A 16701-nucleotide genomic window follows, 5' to 3' on the forward strand; every position below is an offset into this window, starting at 1 on the left:
AAAAGCTCGTTTTTTTCCCTTCAAAATAAAATTTTATGGTAAAAGGTATTGTTTTTGAGCCAGAAGTTGTTATTTTTCCAAATACATACATCTCTGATGTCTCAAAACTTACCATCACTGTCAAGAATAACTCACATCAGAATCACAAACTATCATTTCGAACGTATAAAACTAAATCAGAAGAGCAAGCACTCAAAGAAGATTTAGATATATATGATCCACTTGCACGTGCCAAATTCAACAAATCTTATGCATTTGAATCAGATACTTTCTATATAGAACCTCTTGAATTAGAAGTTTGGTCTGGAACTTCTCAACAATTTTTCATTACATACGCACCAAACATTGCGATAAGACATGATACTACTGTATACGTACAAGTTGACGAAGAAGATGAAAGATTAGAACTAAAATTAATCGCATTAGGTCTGCCTCCTGTTGCACAGTTGAGCAATCCAGCAATTAACATTGGAAATATCTTCTTAGACTCAATTTGCGAATACGAGGTTTATTTAGAAAATTGCGGAAATGTTCCTGTTGATTTTATTCTGGAAAAGCATCCTACAGGTAATCTTGGTTTCAAGTTTAATCCAGAAACCGGACAAGTTTTAGTAGGATCAAAAATTCCAATTAGAATTACATTTATTGCTTCAGCTGTTGGCAGTTTTCATGAACTATTTACATATAAAATTAGAGGTGCTACAAATAAATTCCCTCAAATTGCTCTGACAGGAAAAGTTATTGGACCTTCATTTGAAGTTTCGATGCATCAATTAGATTTCGGCTCTGTTGGATATGGATTTATGCATACTCAAACATTTATTCTTGAAAATACTTCAGAAATACCTTTCGACTTTACTTTTAGATTATCAGCGAATTCAACATTTGAACATCGTGAATTTCGAATAGACCCTGAGCAAGGAACTATTGGAAAATTCCAGAAACAAGAAATTTCAATAGAATTCATACCATTCGCCATTCAAGAGTACAATTTAACCTTGTTAATGGATGTAGCACGCTATGGCCTTGCTTTGTTAGAGATACCAATCAGAGCTAAGAGTGTCTGCCCCTCAATTAAACTAATTCCAGATGTAGTTGATTACCAAACTGCTTTCATTGGGTACAAATACGAAAACAAGATCACATTAAAGAATGACTTTCCATATCCAGCAAAATTCGAATTCATAAGCGGCCAAGATAACCATAGGAACGATATTGAAATTGCTTGCGATAAATTGAGTGGAATTATACCAGCACTGTCAAGCACAGAAGTAATTATATTCTCAACATGCAGAAAAATAGGTCCATTACAAAAATCTTGTTTGTTCAGCATTTTTGGATCTGATGAACCGCCTTTAATGCTTAATTTCACTGCAAACTGCGTTGGACCAAATGTTTCGTTTAGTACATCTTCAATAAACTTCGGAAATCTCCAAGTTTTAAAGGAAACTAAGCAAATAATTGAAGTCAAAAATAATTCATTAATCGATGCTAACTTCAGAACATCGTTGGACTCTCCAACAGGTGGATTTAGCGTTTCTCCTTCAAGCGGTGTGATAAAACCAAACGAAACTTTGCAACTAGACGTGATTGCATTTTTGAACGACATTTTACAGTTTCAAGGAACCATAAAATTTGGAATTGATTATCTAAACTCATCAAATATTGCATTGAAGGCACAGGGAGTTGGATCTCCAATCATTCCTGATATTGATCAAAAAACTATTGATTTCGGAACAGTTTTAACGCAGCAACCATCGTCAAAAGTCTTCAATATCACCAACAAGAGCCACAGACCAGCGGAAATACGTTGGTCTGTTCAAAAACCAAAAATATTGAAAGATTTACCAAACGATTTTTCGTTTGTTGTTGAACCAGAACAGACATTTCTTAATCCTCAGCAGAGTTGCGAGGTTAAGATGACAATCCAGTGTTCAAATCCAATTTCATTTACATTAAATACAACCTGCAACGCAATGGTTGGTCGATCAAGGATTGAAGCCTTCCAGCCTCTAATAAAAGGCACTTTCATCTCTCCTTCGATACAAATAGAGCCATCTTCATTAGATTATCAAGTTCTTCTTCCATATGACAAAGAGAAGGGCGACGACAGATCATTAGTTTCGCCTCCGTCAGACATTCTCCAGCCAATTCCAAAGGCTCTTACTCTATCCAATATGTCAAAATTACCAATAGAAATGACATGTTTGATGCCAAGTCACTTTTTCATTGAAAATTTTGAAAATTTATTCAGCAAAGAAGGGGATGAAGAAAGTGTTTTGAAGATCAATCCAGGGGAGAAGAAAGATCTCACAGTTGTATTTGATCCCAGCTTCAAAGAAGAGTTCGTCACTGAAGAATACACAAGAAAAATTGTTTTCTCATACTTGAACAATCCCCAATCTATTTCTTTGCCATTACACGTGAATGTTGAGTTCCCAAACATCAAAATCACTCCATCTGACGAAATAAACTTCGGTATATTGATGATGGACACAGAAAAGACAGTAAAAGTCACTGTCCAAAACATTGTTTCTATTCCAGTAAATTTCACGTGGAAAATGGTCTCAGACAATTTGGATAGCGCCAGAGTTTTCGACGTGTTTCCTCTCGACAGTTGCCTCGAACCAGGCCAGTCTGTTGATATCTATTTCTCTTTCTACGCGCTCAATGATGAAAATGAACTGAGAACAATAGAGTATTTTGCCGAAGCTGTTTGCTCTGTGATGAATGGCCCTGATTACAGACTGAAACTGAAGGGAAGTAGCGCTCCTATTCAATATAACGTAGCTCCGACCGATTTCGATTTCACCGGAAAATCATTTACTGAGGAATTGAACGACAAAATTGTTTTGACAAACAATTCCGCTGTAGAAATACAGTTCGAGGTCAAGCTGCCAAGACACTCCAAATTCAAACAGCTCAAGATCGAGCCAATGAACGGAATCGTTTCTGCAAATGATTTCGTCGAATTGAATTTGTCAATTTTGCCATCAGCACCAAACTTCGTCAGAGAGAGTTTTTACGTACAGATCAGTGGATTTGATGACGTTCAGATAAATGTTAGAGTTGATTCCTCATTTGCACAAGGAAAACTCTCATTGCAAAGATGTGAAGATGACCCTTCAGTGAACAATCTTTTGACAAATCCAACTCCAATAAAAAGTGTCAAATCACAAGGAAAAGTGAAGAATCAGAGGAGTGGAACAGCGCAAAGCATACAAGTGTACAGATCAGAGAACATTGCAGATAAGATGCAGCAACTTGGCGAGGACAAATTGCTCAAGGAAGAACAAAAAGTTCTGATGGACATAATGAAAGGAAAGTCAATTTACGTCCATTCTGCACACTACAAGATCGATTTCGGCGACTTAGTAATGGGCGAAAACAGAGAGATAGAGTTCAACCTCACTAACATTTCCACTTTCTCATATTCAGTAAATGTTGATTCCTCAGCCCTGAAGAGAAGTGGGTTCAAGATCGAGCCAATCGCACTGAAGGGAATTTCGCCAAACACAGATGTCAGTTTCAGAGTGAATTTCATGACTGAAAACAGGAAATTGAATGAAATCGGTGAGGTTTCATATGATGTTCCTTTTGTTTTCAGTGACAACCACAGCGTGCTTGTGACAATCAGAGCGAATTTAATTCATCCTTCGCTCACTTTCTCAGAAAAGTCATTTGATTTCGGCCAAGTTATTATTGGCCAGATGAAGACAATGACTCTTCAGCTGCAGAATATGAATTCTGTTGCATGCGAGTTCACTTTCGGCGATGTTGTTTTTAACAAATCCTCAAAAGGAAATGTTTTTGTTGTGACTCCATTGCACGGTGTTTTGCCTCCTTCCTCTTTCATGAACATAACAATCACTTTCTCGCCGACATCCGAAAAGAATTACAACGCTAAATTCCCTGTTAACTTGAGGTATTCGCCAGAACCAATAGAGATTCAATTAAAAGGTATCGGAATCCAGTACAAACTCGAGTTCGATCCTCCCAACTACACATTCCCATTAACACAACTCTTCAAAGAACCGCTTTCAACAATAATCAAAATTAGAAATCCAACAAACTACTCAATTGAATTCTACTCGTCACAGTTCGACCAGAAACTGCAGGAACTCATTGAGCAGCAGCAGAAGACAGACCCAAGAGAGGATGGAGAGATGCCGTTTGTCACATATACTCCAAAAGCGAAAACCCCAGCCGCAGCTTCGAAATTTGGAATCTGCATCATTTTGTCTGGAATACAGAGATCAGGAAAAACATCTGTCGCAAACCACTTGTCAAAGGAACTCAATCTACCAATTATTGACCTCAAGAAAGTTTGGCAGGGTGTCAACCAGGAAGACTATGTTTCCAAACTCTACGGAGTGCTTTGCGAAACTCAAAATAGAAACGGTTTTATAATAGATAACCTTAATATTTCCGACACAAAGAACGAGAACGAGCAATTTATACAACAGATGCTGAAGAACAAAAATGCATTGGATGAAATCAGCAAAAACCTGATGTACAATGGCCAACACCAAACTCCTTCGACATACGAAGAATGCCTTGGATACCTCCTTCAATCATTGGACGGACAATATGTTTTCCACATTTCTCTGACACTGTCGAAAGAAGAGCTCCAAATCAGACTAGAAAAACAGAAACAGAACGAGAATTTGACTAAAGAATCAAACGAAATGAAGGAAATCGAGTACTTGAACAAGATGACGACAGAAGAATACTTAAACATGCCAGAAGAACAGAGAAATGAAATAGACGAGAAAAGGCACTTCTACAGACAGAAAATACTCGACAAAATCATTGAAACATCAAGATCTGAGAGAGAAGAAGATGAAAATCACAAGAAATCATCTAAAAAGGAAGAAAACAAAGACAAAAACAGCAAAAAGAATGCAAAAGCTGTAAATCTCGATCCTCTTCAACAAGAAATGCTAGTTTACCAGTTCTCTTTGTCATCAATGATCACTAAACTCGAATCTGCAGGAGACAGATACAAAACAATTGATCCGAGCGAACTCTGCTTGATCGACAGTTCAAACGCTGTTTTAGTCCACAAAAATTCAATTGTAATAAATGGCGGTCTGCAGTTTAACGACGTCATCAACCAAATAAACGCATTCCTTCCTCCTGTGAATATCATCAAAGAAGCAGCCTTCAAGAGAATGATTCCAGAGCCATACATGACGAACGAAAACATGGACGAAGAGATACAAATGGCAAAAAAAATTCCACGCCACTTTTATATACAAAATCCAGAAGATGAGTCAAACAAATCCACTCCTCACTGGTTCTTGGACAGTGGACAAGAGATGGAATTGAACGTCAAATTCGATCCACAGCCAATAGGAAATATATCTGAGGAGCTGACATTTGTCATTTGCAGATGCGCTGCCTCTCCTTACGCAATCAAACTGAAGGGATCTGCGTCATTCCCTGACTTCGAGAGAGACATTAAGACAATCTTCCAACCACAGACGAAGAAAGGAGAACCAGGCTACTCAAACGAACTGAGCTGTTTCACATTCGGAAATAGATTGATCTGCAAAGAGAAGCCTCCAAAAGGTCCTTTCCAATACAAAGAGCAGATGACAATCAAGAATACAACATTATTCCCTCTTGAAGTATCTCCGATGGTCGTTGAGTCCCAGAATAAACAGTTCTTCGGTTTCGAGCCGGCACTTTTGACTTTGCAACCAGATCAAAAAGGCGACATCAACTGTCTGTTCCATCCAACAACGAACGGACAGTCATTTGCACTCTGCGCACTGTTTGTGAAGGACAACCCAGATCCGTTCTACTTCACAGTGAGTGGAGAAACATCTTCGCCGCAAATAGACCTTATTTCACAGCAAAACATTGATTACGAAAGGATCTTGTCTAACTCAACATCAGTAAAGAAAGTTGACCTCAAGAACACAGGAAAGGTAGCTGCAACATGGCGTCTGAAAGGCCAACAGAACTTCCAAGGCCTCTTGACATTTTCCCAGTCAGAAGGGCAAATTTTGCCAGGAAAAACAATATCGATCCAATTGAAGTTTTCTCATCCAAAGCCAGTTGTACTCAAGAAACCTTTGCAGATAGAGATACTCGACTTAGATCACACCAAAGTTTTCATGACTCACAACTTGAACATCAGCGGCGAAGTATTCGATGTGAACTGCGATGTTGTATTTCCGAAAGGAATGAACGACAGCTTCGATTTCGGATTGCTTAAATGCGGCCAGTCGAAGAACATACAAGTGCAGGTCAGAAACAGAGGCAAATATCCGATAGAGTATCACTTTTCTGCAAATGATAACACAGTCAACATAAACAACCCTGACAACACAGTGAATCCAGGTGATAAAAATAACTTGCAGAATGTCACATTCACATTTTCAAGTAATTCCACTGTAAAAATCACAGGAAACAAAACAGTCTCTCTCAAAATTGTTGACACCCAAACAAAGAGTGTTACAGCAAATTTGACTTATCCAATCAACGCCGAATCGTTCTTCTCCACTTACGAAACAGATATTCCAGCAAAGATCCAATTCGGAGAGACACAAGTCACTACTTCGTACAAGAAAGAGTTCACGATCAAGAACACTGGTCCATTCCCTATTGAATACAATTTCACAGTGAAAGAGATCAAGAACACTGATAGCCAGCCAATCGAAACAAACACAAAGAGTGATGGAAAGACGAAGAACGACAAAAAAGCAGAGAAATCCAAAGAAAAGAACGAGCCAAGTAAAAATAAGAAGAACGAGAAAACATTGTTCGCTGGACCATTCCAAATCTCACCAGGCTCTGCAACAATTCAGCCAAACCAGACACAGACTGTTTCCTTCGAAATCTTTGCAACTGACCAAGGGAAATATTCATCAATTGTGCAGTTAAATGTCCCCGGAACCCAATCTTCTTCTTCAACACTGACAATGCGTTTATTTGCCAATGTATCAATGCCAGGAATTCTCACAGAAAGTGACAAAGTCTTCAAGGAAATTCCAATTGCAGCAAGAGTCGATGTACAGAGCAACACAACATCAGACGCAAGCTGCTTCCTTGAAGATGAAAACATTCTCCACTTCGCGCAGATTTGCCAGGGCCAGAAATCAAAGATAACTCTGAATTACATCAATGTAACTCCAATAGAAATCACTGTCGACACAACAATTAAGTCGAACACCAAATCAAAGGCACCACTTCCTTTCGATGTTTCAGAGAAAACATCAGTTATCAAACCTAATTCCACGCAGAAAATCGACATCATTTACAGTCCCACTGCAATTGAGCAGACAACTTGCCAGTTTGAAGCTGTCGTTCGCGGTGGAATCAACCCTCAGACGAAATGCCTCAGATTCGGCATCGAAGGATCATCAACACTGCCTTCGATCACTGTCCAGACTGCTCTGGAGAAAGGCAAGAACAACGGCTACTCCTGCAACATGGGAAAGACTTTGGTCGGCCAAACAAAGCAAAAAGCAGTTTCCATCATCAATGACAAACTTATCCCAGCGAAAATTAGTTTTTCATACAAGCCAAATCCAGATTTCCTTGTTCAAAACGCAGAACTTAACAAGGAGATCACTCTAGAGCCAGGAAGAACATTCACTTTCACTGTTGTCCATCAGCCACAAAAAGTCAGAAAATCAAGTTTGGATCTGACAATAAATCTCCCAGAAAACAACAAATCGAACCAATCATTCAGTTTCTCTGGCGAAGGATTCAGCGACGACATCATTTTCGATGGTCTGACAGAGGAGAATGAATTGAACATGCCCAGTGTCGTCGTCGGAAGGTCAACCAATTACACATTCACAATGAGAAATGTCATCACATCAGACGTGAGATTTGTCTGGAATGGACCGCCAGAACTTGTATTCTCTCCGAAAGTCGGCCACATCAGGAGCGGACAGATCAAGGACATCACAGTCAAGTTCTTCTCAGAGAAGCCGTGCAAGCTCAGCGGCGTAAAGACAACATGTTCCATCACAAAGATTGTCTTAGAAAACCCAGATGACGACTGGGATGACACACAAAAAATTGTTTCTTTCGTTCCAAAGAGCGAATTGTCTCAGAATGACAACTCCCCACGAAGGAAGACAAAGCCAGAGACAACTAAGAATGACAATGAAGTCGTCAAAATATCTCAAGTTCGAGCAGAACCTCCATACAGAGCAATTACAGGTGCTTCATCGCGTGGTTCTTCTTCTAGGGACTTTTTGATCAAAGTTTTCGTTTCTGCTGACGTAATCAAATACCAGATCGACACGAACGAGGTCAACTTCGCCCCAACAATGATGTACCAGATCAGAACGGCCGACGTAAATGTCACGAACACATCACAAATCCGTCTTGAGTACGAGTGGAAAGAGGAAGACTTCAAATCCCTCAAAACAGACTATTCGATCACGAGGCCTTCGCCATTCTCTATTGAGCCAATGACAGGAATCATAGAGGCAGGCGAAGTGAAGACATTTAAGGTACACTTCTCCCCAATGGAAGTCGACGATTTCACATCTGTCTTCAGGATGATCATTCCTTATTTGACATCTTCAGAACCTCCTGTTTTGAATCTGACAGCGTTTTCAAGGAGACCTTTGTGTCATTTCAACATCCCTCCATGTGACTACTTGACAAGGAGACATCCAGACTTCGCCAACCAGGCGCTACCCGACTCAACAAGTGTCATTGAGATACTTTCCAAGGGAAGAGGAAAGGACGCAAAGACTAGTTTCAGATTCGAAGTAATTAATCCAACAAGTAGCCCATACGAGTGCAAGTGGTCACTAATAACTGATTCTAGTGGTGGAGCAATAACATGCGACATACCAAAGGCTCTGATTTCATCAGGAAAACATTATTACTTCTCATTCACTTTCACACCAAAGACTGGTAAGACAGTAGAGAGCTTATGGGAATTTTCGATACCACAACATGGCATCAAAGCTTATTTCTTAGTTGTTGGTAGAAATTCTAGATAATTAATTTTTTTTTATGTTTTAAATAAAAATTATGTATGTTTTAGAAATCACATAGCATTATATTTCTTAGAATTACTATTATTTTGATCTGAATTTAAAATTAATTTTGGAAAATAATATAATTATAGAGTTCAGCTTAAGCAGTTATGCATCCAAATAATCAATACTGTAAGAGATTATGATGATCGTATTAAATTGAAATGATATTGTATTTATTTAAAATATGACAATTATTTTTTTTGAATTAATTATCGATTAGTAATTTAATTAAATTTAAAAGAGTATTACAAGTTTTGCTTTCTTTCTGCGCTAGTTGCATCTTCAGCAGCTCTTAAAGTTTTAGCTCTTTCGAAATTATAAGATGCTTCGTTTACTAATTTCTGCCACTGACGAATATCTGTACTAGTAGTATGGTTCCACTTAAATGGATCTGATCCATACATAACAAACCAGTATGGAATTGAATAAGCACCTTGGCGACGGCACCATTCTCTATCATCGCAATGAATGAGTGAGAATGTCATATTTAACTTACTGCTCTGTTTATTGTAAAATGCCTTGAACCTTTCTTTCTGTCCATGACACATTGGACACCAATATGCATGCATTAGGGCGAAAATAGGTCTATTTGTGCTATTTGCAACAAGTGCATCATAATCTTCCAGTTTGAATTCGAGCCAATCTTTTGATGCTATTGTTGCCAGAAGGGTGAAAAACATTGATTTTTGACAAAAAATTTGGAGTTGAACTCACTGTGTAATTTTAATAATATGGCTGTTTCTCGAACATTGCGTAATAAATGTGGTGGGAATTCATTTGTCGGTCATGCCTTGCAAAAAATACATCTTATTAACAAAAAATCTTTATTTATTAGTTTAACTTTGATATTATGAGGGCCGACAATCATGAAATTTGAACCTGTCGAAAATATACTTAATTCTTAATGGAAGGTATTTTTCTTCAATGATTTCGAGAATATATATGATTAAATAAAGTTTTAAATGAACGAAAACAAGACATTAAATTTACAAGCATGAAGTTAAAATTCTATTACCGTTAAATGTAGATTACTACCAACTAATGAAATTATAGCGAACAAAATTCAAAGAGGGATGACAAATCCAGTGAGACAGTACTCAACAACATTTTGTTCGGAGGATATTATCAAATTCGAACCTTTAAAAATTCTGATCAAAGATTTTGAAAAGGTGACCAAACTATTTTTTGAAAGTCCGCCATAACTTTAATGGTACTATTTCAGCGTGTACAATGAATACAAAAATTCTAAGAGTGCCACATAAAATAGTACTTTAGACTTGAGTTAATGCTACCAAGCAAATGTTAAAAAGATGACTTTAGTGTTTTGATAATCAAAGATTAAAATCATTATTGTCTAAATCAATAATCATAACGACAGAAGTTAATGTTTTTTCATCAGTGCTTTAAATCCACTTTTAAAAGTATACATCAAAAATCAAAATATCAAAAAAAATTGGCCGATAGGTTTGGCTTTAATTTTTGTCTGCTTTTATGATTTGATATGGATGTTATAATTTTAAAAGTTGAGCCAAATTCACCAATAGATTTTTGAGATTTGCAAATACTCAATAATTTTCAGCGTGTTATCTTTTATTAAAAGAACTATTTGGTTTCAGTATCATATAAATTGATATTTACTTTCTATTTGAACCTTCATTTAGCTAATGATTTAATAATACAGATTTCATCTAGTCCTTATAAGAGAATTTTGAATTTGTTATAATAAAAAAACAAACAGATATAGCTTACACTTCTATAATAAAGATACCTTTTATAGAAATCAGTATGAAATGTGTTTTGGCTTATTGGAAGCATATCAGACATAATCGCCATAATCAAAAAATCTATATACCCAATAAGTAATAAATTTGTCGATATAGATTTTCCATAAAATTAGTTTTTAGTCTGATCTTAAAATAAATTTAATTTTTTATAAAAAAAATCACATTTAAAAGTACCTTTTTAGTAGCTCGAAATCCTGTTGGTGGATTTCGGGCGTACTTCAAAATTAGCTTTTCTTCTACATATGCAAGCTATATTTTAAATATGGAGCAAATCGGATCGGCGAAAGGAGTTTAGTTACCTTTGATTTTGAATAAATTGAAGACCCAAATCTGTTTTGAAGAATCTTGATCTTCGACAGTCCGTATGTACTACTGGATTTCAAATCAATCCAGAAAATTCGTTTTTGCTCGTTGATGTTCAACATTCGTACTCAAAATTATTGTGGTTTTTTTGTTATGTATAGCAAATGGAAAGTAAAATTTTCTGAAATTGAAAATTTTTAGCTATTTTAGATAATCATTTGCTAAAACTAGTCGTAAAATACCATTCAGATAATATTTTAAAAGAATGGCAAATAATAATCAATGCTTTTTGGGATTTGATTGTTGCTTTGAAAAGTGTCAAAATTGATCGGCTTTTGAATAATGCGATTAATTTGAGATAATTCAATTTTGGATATTTAATTGATTTAGGTTATAGATAAATATTTAAAATTCCAAAGTTGGCTGCTCAAAATTCTTCAAACGCCTATAAAATTTCAGGATTTATTTAGCAGAATATAGTGCATCATAAAATCCAAAAATTTATGAAAAATCCCGTTCAAAACGATAAATTTTATTGTCAAAATGAATAAAGTTGATTTCTCAAAATACCTATAGATGAATATTAGATCCTTAATTGCTCTCTCAGAAAAAGTAAAGTTTCAAATTGTAAAATCTCATTCATTCAATTCATTTTTACTTTTTTCAGTAAATTCATTTCAAATTTAATGTACACTGTATGTAGATGTTATATTCAAAAACGTGCGCCGATGTAAAGTTGCTAAAAATTCAATCGGACGTTTTCAAAAAGCAAATCTTCTTTGATTTTTTGAAAGCTGATTACAATTGAAATTTATATCATAAATTTGTATTTTTACTCTACTACATGAAAAGAGACTAATACAAAATTTTGGATAATCATTCAAAACAAAAATTCAAAAAATGATTACAAGTGAAACTATGACTGACCTTGATAAAGTCAATAAGCAGACTATCAAGCGTTATAAAACAACAAATATCCTTCTTCAAGACTCCTCCAAGAGGAAAAATATCAATCGAAAAATTCATTTTGATACACCCATCTCTCCACAAGACGCAATTGCAAATTTTAGATATTATTTATTTGGTGACGACTTTTATGACATTGAAGATTATGATGAAATTTATTATCTAGAAAGAAATCCAGAAGCAGTCATGATTCAAAATGACAGACATTACATTTATTTCAATTTTAACAAGGGCTGCCACATAGGATTTAGATACGAGCAAGTCCAACTTCTTGGCCGCGGCTCATTCGGCTCAGTTATCAAATGTATCGACCACAAGACTAAACAATATGTTGCCGTGAAAGCACTTGCTGACAGTGCTGATGATCACCAACAAATTGTACGGGAAGTCGAATTCCTGAAAATCCTCTCAAAGCACAAAAATGGTTCTCGCCATAACAATATTTGCGAAATATTAGACACATTTTACTTCAGAGGTTTTATTTTCATTGTTACCAAGTATTACGAAGATAATTTATACGACAAAATAAAGGAAAATAATTATTCCGGTTTTGACCTCGAAAAAGTCAGGTATCTCGGAAAAGAAATCGCAAAAGCTCTTTCATTTACACATAGTGCCGGTATTGTTCACTCAGATATCAAGCCAGAAAATATTTTACTCCACAACCACAAGGTTTATCTCATTGACTTTGGCTGCTCCTGTTATGATGGCGAACCGTTGTACGAAACAGTACAGAGTTTGTACTACAGAGCTCCAGAAGTCGTGTTCAGCATCAAATACAACAAATCAATTGACGTTTGGAGTTTTGGATGTCTTTTGTATGAATTGTTCACCGGAAAGCCACTGTTCTGGAGCTCAACAGAGTCAGACTTAATATCACAGATCGTAAACATCGTCGGCGAACCTCCAAAAGAGATGGTCAATTCATCTCGAAAAATGAAGCGCTATTTCTACCAAAAGAAGCTATCACAAACTAATAATGATGAAAAGAAGAAGACTTATTTGAAGAATAATCTCAAAAACGCTTCTCCAGAGTTTATTGACTTAATTTCTCAGTGCATTTGCTGGAATCCAACAGAAAGAGTTACAATGAATGATGTTCTTAATCATCCTTTCTTTAAGAAGTAATAAATTGTTTGTATTTTTTGTATCTTCCTTTTTTATTTCTGATTTACTCTATACATATTAACATCTTCTCTATTCATATATAGGACCAATGCAGAAACTCATTAAAATATCTTTTTTTAATCATGAATTAGATGAAATAATATAAAATATATGAAAATGATATCATTTCTAAGTATTTATCAAATACACCAACTCTGTATAGTTAAAATGCCTGCTTTTGACTCCAAATTGTACAAGTTTGAATCAAGGAATGATAATTGATGGGATTATTTTAGAAACCAATGATATTATCTTTATAATATTTTAGTGTTAAGAATAAATAAATTGGGAAAATTCCAATTCTATGGTGATTTCGATTATTGATCGGATAAAATGTCGTTGACTTTATTATTCAGCTTTCTATTTAGGAAATTTATTTTTAAATACTATCAAATCGCAAGGATAATGCAAGGTTGATCTAATAAAATGAGTTTGAAAGAATCAAAAATATTCAATATTAGTAAATGCATATAAATATATAAGATAGGATCTTTAAAAACAACACTAAAATATAGACATACCATTGCTGATTAACAAAACCAACAATAAAAAAATAAAAATTAATGATTTTCTGGTTCTCTTGGATGCCCATTTGCGTCCAAGCTTAAAAGGTGGGCTAAAATAGCTTCGACGTATGAAGCAGCAAAAGAAACCTTCGAATCAGGATTATCGATAGTAGAAATCATTGCAATGAACTGCAAAATCCTTGATTCACATAGTAATCCTGTAGCAAGGACAGATAACAATATCAATGGGAACAGTGTATCAAAATCAAGAAGTTCGACTTCTCCAGTGACATTGGAAACACATTGAGCAGTTTTTTCCATGGCCGAATAAAATATTTTTGCTCCTTCTATCGGATTAATAATGAAGAACAGCTCATCTAAAATATCTACAACAGATGAGTATGGCCAGTCACAAAATCGCAATTCATTGATCGTTTTTTCTTTGAATTTATCACCTAAGTAAGGAGGATCAAATTCTTTGACTTTAACGTGTAAAAAAGCCGATGGAATTGATGATGAGTGTAAAAAGGGAAATTCCGTCCTTCTCCAACCAAATGTAAATCCATGCTGTAACAGTATGAGCATTTCTTCAGGGTCTGTAGTAAGTTCTTTGAATTCATCAATAATTTCTTGAAGAGTTTTTTTCCTGGCTTTTTTCTCAATCTTCCTGAACAATGCATAGGTTGATGAAGTAGGATAAATAAGTTGCTCTTCAAATGTTGTTGGTGTAGGTAGAAATTGTGGTTGTTTAACATATTTTTCGAGAATAGCTATTTTGCTGCTTAGTCTTGATATCTTATCTTTATGCTCTGGTATTGAATGAAGGTATCCAGACAAATTGACAACAATGTAAAACTCTGAAATATCAGGTAACGATTCACTTAAATATTTTTGCATTTTTATAAGATAGTCGAGATAAGTTTCTGAATCTCGAGTTCTTAATGTAATTTCCTTGATTTGCAAGTGCATTAACTGATCAATTAAGTAAAACATTTCTCGATTTTCGGATAATCCTCTTCCATCGTATGATTGTCTAGCTGTAATTAAAGAATTGTAATCTTGTATTAAGGATGAAGATTTCATTGATAGTTGAATGATCTTTTGAGTTGGTTCTTTAATTAATGATTCTAATCTTCCTAGCGTTTTATTAATTTGCAGCTTGCAAGATTTCTTATGTGCCTCTATATATTCTTCTGTTGGAATGTTAATAACTGGTACTGAACTTACATAAGATTCCGGAACAGGTTTCTTCGTAATCATGGAAGTATTTAATGGAGAAGCAATGGAGAGAGTTCCAACAGAGGCTTGCCGTTGTCTAAGCTTTTTGAGAATCCGATCTTCGAACACTAAGGAATTACTTCGGATTTCTCTCATAAAATCATTGTCAAAAACGATAAAATTGAAAGATCGGATAAATGGAGAATAAATTTACCCTTTTTCTTCACAATTTTCGAAAATAATCATAAAGATACAAAGAAAATTCATTGTACTGTTGTAAACAGAAATTCATCAAAAGTGACACCTCAGAAAAGCTAAAATATTGAATTTTTGGAACTTTTGATAGAGCACGTTTTTAAATATTAATTAAAGTAAATGTATATTTTGTAAAGATTCTTTTTAATAAAAAATAAAATTTTGAAGAAGAACACAAAATCTTCTGAAAAATAATATCACATAAACTCATATTATTTTCTAATATATAACTATTTTATATAAAAATCAAATTCAATGATCTTAAAAGCGAAGGATAAACCTCAAAATTTACGAATATAATGAGTGGGAATATAATGCTTATCTATCATAAAACCATATGAAATATCAATTTTTGCTTTACGCCTAATTTTTGACGACAATTAGCAAAAATGTTAAATGTTAACACTCAGTCCATTTGAATATGAAAAATAAAATTGACTTTGATTAAATGTTTTTATTTATCATGCAATTCTTCTTGCGACCAAAGATTTGAATAAAAGTTCAAAAAATAAGATAGCTTAAAAAATAATATACGGTAGTGTTTACTAATAGATGAATAGTATATAAATTCTATTAAAATGGATTTGATCCAAAAAAATATAAAACCAAAAATAATTGTTATAATTTAAATGAAGAAGTAATTTAAAACGATTTTATTTATGATCAAATTTTATATATTTTTTTGGATCAAATCCATTTTAATAGAATTTATATACTATTCATCTATTAGTAAACACTACCGTATATTATTTTTTAAGCTATCTTATTTTTTGAACTTTTATTTCAAATCTTTGGTCGCAAGAAGAATTGCATGATAAATAAAAACATTTAATCAAAGTCAATTTTATTTTTCATATTCAAATGGACTGAGTGTTAACATTTAACATTTTTTGCTAATTGTCGTCAAAAATTAGGCGTAAAGCAAAAATTGATATTTCATATGGTTTTATGATAGATAAGCATTATATTCCCACTCATTATATTCGTAAATTTTGAGGTTTATCCTTCGCTTTTAAGATCATTGAATTTGATTTTTATATAAAATAGTTATATATTAGAAAATAATATGAGTTTATGTGATATTATTTTTCAGAAGATTTCATTCTATATGCCTATGAAAAGTACTCTCAAAACTAACTTTTTCCTAATTATAATTAAATCTAGAATATTGTATTATGCTTAGTATTATTTCATTTTTCTCATTCAATTTAGAATTTACAAATGTCAAAAAATTGAGAGTTGTCACTTTTGATGAATTTCTGTTTATTACAGTACGAATGAACTCAGATTAAAAATCTTCAATCCAAGTTGAGAACGACAATGGCCCAACTAAAAAACAAGATTATGACAAAATAAATATGTAATATCTATTAATATTATTAAAATATACAAATTTTTGATATGAATGGTCGCTAAATTCGAATTTTAGAAATAATTTGATCGAATTCATATCCATTATAAGAATTATTAAACACTTGATCA

The 16701-nt window shown here is 34.3% G+C and overlaps 4 protein-coding genes across 4 annotated transcripts, besides 3 other annotated features; 2 read left to right on the top strand and 2 right to left on the bottom strand.

The window, feature by feature from the left end:
• Positions 1–35: 35 nt before the first annotated feature.
• TVAGG3_0892870 (deleted in lung and esophageal cancer 1 (DLEC1) family) lies at positions 36–8981 on the top strand (the record flags this gene model as incomplete). Its single annotated transcript, XM_001303565.1, has 1 exon — positions 36–8981. One exon carries the CDS (start codon positions 36–38, stop codon positions 8979–8981), a length of 8946 nt encoding a protein of 2981 aa, XP_001303566.1.
• Positions 8982–9098: 117 nt separating this feature from the next.
• Positions 9099–9700, bottom strand: TVAGG3_0892880 (thioredoxin-like family; the record flags this gene model as incomplete). The annotated part of the gene is made up of 1 exon (XM_001303566.2): positions 9266–9700. The coding sequence occupies one exon, from the start codon at positions 9698–9700 to the stop codon at positions 9266–9268; it is 435 nt and encodes a 144-aa protein (XP_001303567.1).
• A 485-nt stretch (positions 9701–10185) lies between these two features.
• Positions 10186–11107: a mobile genetic element.
• Positions 11108–12023: 916 nt separating this feature from the next.
• Positions 12024–13206, top strand: TVAGG3_0892900 (protein kinase protein; the record flags this gene model as incomplete). The annotated part of the gene is made up of 1 exon (XM_001303567.2): positions 12260–13201. The coding sequence occupies one exon, from the start codon at positions 12260–12262 to the stop codon at positions 13199–13201; it is 942 nt and encodes a 313-aa protein (XP_001303568.1).
• Positions 13207–13800: 594 nt separating this feature from the next.
• TVAGG3_0892910 (uncharacterized protein) lies at positions 13801–15120 on the bottom strand (the record flags this gene model as incomplete). Its single annotated transcript, XM_001303568.1, has 1 exon — positions 13801–15120. The coding sequence occupies one exon, from the start codon at positions 15118–15120 to the stop codon at positions 13801–13803; it is 1320 nt and encodes a 439-aa protein (XP_001303569.1).
• Positions 15121–15236: 116 nt separating this feature from the next.
• Positions 15237–15274: a mobile genetic element.
• Positions 15275–16451: 1177 nt separating this feature from the next.
• Positions 16452–16488: a mobile genetic element.
• Positions 16489–16701: the final 213 nt, after the last annotated feature.

This window comes from Trichomonas vaginalis, chromosome VI, assembly GCF_026262505.1.
Source record: "Trichomonas vaginalis G3 chromosome VI, whole genome shotgun sequence".
Classification (NCBI taxonomy): Eukaryota; Parabasalia; order Trichomonadida; family Trichomonadidae; genus Trichomonas; species Trichomonas vaginalis.